This window comes from Octopus bimaculoides, chromosome 1, assembly GCF_001194135.2.
Source record: "Octopus bimaculoides isolate UCB-OBI-ISO-001 chromosome 1, ASM119413v2, whole genome shotgun sequence".
Lineage (NCBI taxonomy): Eukaryota > Metazoa > Mollusca > Cephalopoda > Octopoda > Octopodidae > Octopus > Octopus bimaculoides.
Genome location: NC_068981.1, coordinates 108,454,364 through 108,459,438, shown reverse-complemented (window position 1 = coordinate 108,459,438; position 5,075 = coordinate 108,454,364). Strand labels below are relative to the sequence as shown.

At 37.5% G+C, this 5,075-nt stretch overlaps 1 protein-coding gene across 4 annotated transcripts in view; it reads left to right on the top strand.

Moving 5' to 3' along the window:
* The window catches only part of LOC106883614 (sodium-dependent neutral amino acid transporter B(0)AT3), a 105,301-nt gene extending 100,232 nt beyond the window's left edge, over positions 1-5,069 (top strand). For all 4 annotated transcript variants that reach the window (XM_052969186.1, XM_052969179.1, XM_052969184.1 and 1 more), the window contains 2 exons: positions 373-535; positions 2,658-5,069. In XM_052969186.1, the coding sequence (XP_052825146.1) occupies positions 373-535; positions 2,658-2,906 (412 nt within the window). In that variant the 3' untranslated portion in view covers positions 2,907-5,069. The remainder of the gene's footprint in view (positions 1-372; positions 536-2,657) is intronic.
* Positions 5,070-5,075: the final 6 nt, after the last annotated feature.

The window sequence follows — 5,075 nt, the reverse complement described above, 5'->3', positions numbered from 1 at the left end:
AAAGAGCTAGTGGGCAATTTTAAGGGTTCCTGAATTCATAGTTTTTCGATGGACCGAAGCTGTTAGAGTAACGACGCTTTCTAGATAAAAATAGCTGATCTTAATGTTAATGGTGTTAAAAGGCTTTTGGTATTTAGGCTCAGATGAGAAAAGGGATTGTACTTCAGATAGAAAATTCTTTGTTATGTTAGTGACTAAATTCATGTAGAATGATAAATTAAATCAATTTATTTTCCTTTTGCTCACTTACTGTTATGGTGAAGGTGTTGTTTACGTGCTAGTTTTTCGCTAAAGTCACTTCTTCGTATATGTATTGTATGTGTATGCATGCATGCATAAATATATAATTCAATTTTTTTTTTCATTGTACAGATTTGCAGATGACATTCATGCAATGGTTGGAACACGTCCTGGTTACTTCTGGCTGATAATGTGGAAGTATATATCCCCGCTTGTAATGTTGATCATATTATTCGCTAGTTTAATAAAAATGATAATAACTAGCATGACTTATGAAGTTTGGGATAAAGATACGGTAAGATTTCGACTCAAAAACCTACTTCATTATTTTTTGACAAAAGTAACTAAATACATAAGGATTGTTATTTTATTATTCTGTTACATACTGGTTTTGAAGCTTCTTTTAAGTCTCAACGAGTGTATCATATATTTTAGATGAGCGTTTTCTCTTGATTTGTATAATACATGCATTTCTAGCAATTGAAGGATCCTTAGAAAATTACTATTTTTAAATCTCACAACCTGAGATATTCAGCAACAGTACTTTGTAGTAAAGATTGTTTGCCAGCATAACATGGCAGTCCTGGTTTAGGACTAATGTTGCTGTAATTTAGCCCCAGGAGACATCGTCTCCAGCTGGTTATAAGACACGATCTGTGTCCTTATATTTTCGAACAAGGAAATCTAACACCCCCCACTCAGCTCAAAACAATATCTGTGTATCGCGATTTCTGTGCTGATGAAGGGAAATAACCCAGAAATCGCGATACACAGATATTGTTTTGAACTGAGTGGGGGTGCTAGATTCCCTTGTTCAAAAACATAAGGACACAGATCGTGTTGTGTAGCCAGCTGGAGACGATGTCTCCTGGGGCTAAATTACAGCAACATTAGTCTTAAACCAGGACTGCCATGTTATGTTGGCAAACAATCTTTACTATGAAGGATCCTTGTTTTGATGTAGTTGGGTTCACATTCAGTTCGGAACAGTTAGAACAACGTATCCTATCTCCTGAACAAGCCATCCCTCGGTTGTGGTATCTGTATTTTTACTATAAGTGTAATATTTGTATTTTGAAGCAATCAAAGCTAGGAATATACTCTTTTATAGAATTTATATACATTAGTAGCTGTTTCGTCATTTTCCTCAAACATTTATTACCGAATCAACACTTCTTCATTATTACTCACATTTTAAATTGAAACAAAATGAACGAAAATAGCATATCTTAACATTTTTGAAACATATTTTTATCTCAAACTTACATAAACTATAAACCTCTAAACAAGTATAAACCGTCCGGGAATTAGAATCCCAATGAAGGACAATCACGCAATATCAATGTATGACGTAAACTATATAACAAAACCACTGTAAAATAAGGAGCCAAGAACTCCCTAAACAAGTTTAACCCTATAAATTTAGTGAAGATCCACTTGAAAATATCATGCAAAATGGTAATTATATCCTGGCTTATGAAAATATCTTTAAAATTTAACTTTGATATTCCCCCGCGCGCGCGCGCGTGTGCAAAATACATACATAAGAAAAGAAATTTAAATTGTTTAATTTTTTTATGCAGTAACTGTATTTGTGCAATATTTTCAAGTGGACCTTGACAAAATTTATTTCATCCCATAAATTCAATTAAATATGTGACTGATTAACCATATTTATCAATTATACTTATGGCTTATGGTTTGTAGTTCGTCATATGAAAATAGCCAACGGAAGTATGACTTACGTTGTAATAATGTAGATGTGCTAATAAATCTATATACGTATATGATTTGTCCTTTTGTTCTGCATATCAAGCGGATGTGCTTCTGAATGCACCGAAGCAAACTTGCCTGTTGCATATTGGACTTGATTTCATATCTTTATAAGACATCCTTCATGTAAGTGTAATTATAATAAATGACAAGAAGGAAATGAACCTCTTTTGGTCAAACAAGGAATTTTTTAATCATCAGAGACTTGCGATCACTCTAAAGGTGCGTGGCCTCGTGGTTAGAGTGTTGCAATTATGATCACAAGATCGTGGTTTCTAGTCAAAGAACGGGCTGTGATTTTTGTTCTTGAACAAAATATTTCATTTCATATTATTCTAGTTCACTTAGCTGTAAATGGTAACCTTGCAACAAACTTGCATACCGCTCAGGGAAGTGTTGAGATCTTGGTTAAACGCCATGTAAACCGATTAACCCGTTCTATGAGTTTTATAATTCTGGAGGATAACAACTAGAATATTCATGACTAAACTGGTATCTACCACAATATTAGTACTAAAATATTTTAGACGAATATACCTAAATGTATGTGTGTGTGTGCGTCTGTCTGTGTCTGTGTGTGTGCGTGTGTCTGTGTATGTGTTATGTTGCTACTATAGTCATTTGAATTTTATTTATTTTGACAGGCCACCAAAATTAAAACAAAATGGCCCGGATGGTGTTTGTTCATCGGTTCGTCATTCGTTATCCTTATACTTATTTGGATTCCATTAATATTTATAATAAAGAGGTTTAATATCATTAATTGGAAACCTGATCCGAAAGTGTCTTTCCCCAAAGATGAACTGAAGAGAGAAAAGAATTTGCAACCATACGTGATAAAAGATTGGGAGAAAAAATATCTTTTTATATTTGAAGATCTTTACGACTCTTAATAAAGTATACACACATACACACACACATATGTATATGAGTGTGTGTTGTGTGAGCATATGTATATATGTATGTAGATGTGGGGGGTAATATATATATTTGTGTGAGACTTTGTGTCTGTGTGTGTGTCCCCACCGATGTTGGTGTGTTTACGTCCCCTTAACCTAGCAGTTTGGCAAAACAACCCGATAGAATATATATTATGCATATATTACATATATATTTGGTCAATAAGGGAGTTTTGTGTCTCTGCCCTCATTTGCGCCACCTGCTGCGAAGTGGGTTCATCTGGGACTCTCAACACGAAGATTCCAGTTTTGTTTTGAAAACACCTACATCCACCTTGTGTAAGTCACTCAGGCTCTTTAGGACAATATTAAAAAGCTGTGGGCCCCTGAAACCCAGGCTTCTGCAGGAACTAGTCCTAAAGCGCGATGGCATTGTTGGGATATTTGGCACTATGCAATGGCAACCCGTTCTGGTATTTGTGTAGCTTTCAATGCCAAAATTTGGCACAATCACTTCCAGCATCTTCCAGAGGTATATTACTGCATATTTCTCCCGCCTTCGCTCCAGGGAGTAGTCTTAGCTGTTTCAATATTTTCCAGTAGCTGAGCTGTTGCAATGAGACGATCTTCTTTTTTGTGAAGCTTCACTGGATTGCTTCAAGGTCCACTGTTAATTTTACACTATGGGGTGACGATAGCTGGGAGTAGTCCAGGCGAGTGAAGATGAATGTCCTCCAGAGGACCGTTATGGTTTCCTTCTCTCTGGTTCTGGAGGTTCTCAGGATGCAGGCAGCCAGCCGTCTGCACTTTGTCGTCATCCTGGTAATGTGCACTTGGACTGAGGTATCATCACTCGTGTTGATATCCAGGTCACGCACTGATTTAGATTCTGGGATTGTAATCCCCGCCCCCCTGGACCAGTGTACCTTGTAAGGTTTTCGTTCAGTTTTGGGTAGTGGTAGCCCAGGAATTGAAATTTTCTAGCATTAAACTGCATATTATTGTCCTCAGCTCATATGTAAATTGCGTCCAACTTCTGCTGCAGGCGTGCAAAATTGCTATGGTTTTGTATTTTCTGTGAGACATTCGTATCGTGAGCGTAGCTAGCAAGGGTAGCTATCCGGGCAGCTGAGGGCATGTCTGAGAGGGCCAATATGAAAAGCAGTGATCCCAAGACAGTGCCCTGTGGAACACCACTCACTATTTGTGTTTTCTTTGAGGTGGCTCCAATGACCACCACTGCCTAACTTTCAGAAAGTCATGTAATCATTCTCCAAGTTTTCCAGCTATGCCAAGATCGCGCAGTTTGTAGCATATCATACCATGATTAATTATATCTGTGTGTGTGTGTGTGTGTGTGTGTGTGTGTGTGTGTGTGTGTGTGTGTGTGTGTCCGTCCAAAATCACGTAGTAGGAATGAACGGTGAAGGGAGAAGAGAGAAAATAGTAATTCAGTGAAAGAGTTGTGAGAATGATAGCCATGCCTCAGAGGCAGTGAGAGAAAGTAATAACAATGAGAGAGAAGAAGTAGCAAAGAGAACGCCGTGTATCTTCTAGTATAATAATCTAATATAATAATATTCTTATGTATTTCTCCGAGACAACATATGAATGAGGAAGGAAGGGGTGATCCACCGATGGAAGTGGGATGGTGAAAAGTCAACGGTAAAACAAAAATCAAACAGCGCTTCAACTCTGTGTGAATATTTGTGTGTGTGTAGAAGGGAGGAATGTGAATGTTTGTGCGTGTTATATATATATATGTGTGTGTGTATGTGTGTGTGTCTGTGTATATGTGTGTGTATATATGTGTGTGTGGGTGTGTATATATATATATAGCTACAGAAATTAGGAGGTAAACCTAGCTTGATATTAACATATAGGCAGGAAGACATACACTAGCAGGAAGACATGCACTAGAAAATGGGTAGCACTGCAGGCACGGCCCCTTTATCAAAACTAATAGAAGTGGCTATGCGTATAGGTATATGTGTATGTGTGTGCACATGTAGATGCACCTACATGTTGTTGCTGTTGGTCTTCTATTACTAGAGATACTCCTCCTGTATGGATGCACATGCATATCTATTTGCTTGTGAGTGCATGCGTGGATGTGTGTACGTGCATGTGCGTATGTGGATGTGGATATCTATATGGATGTGT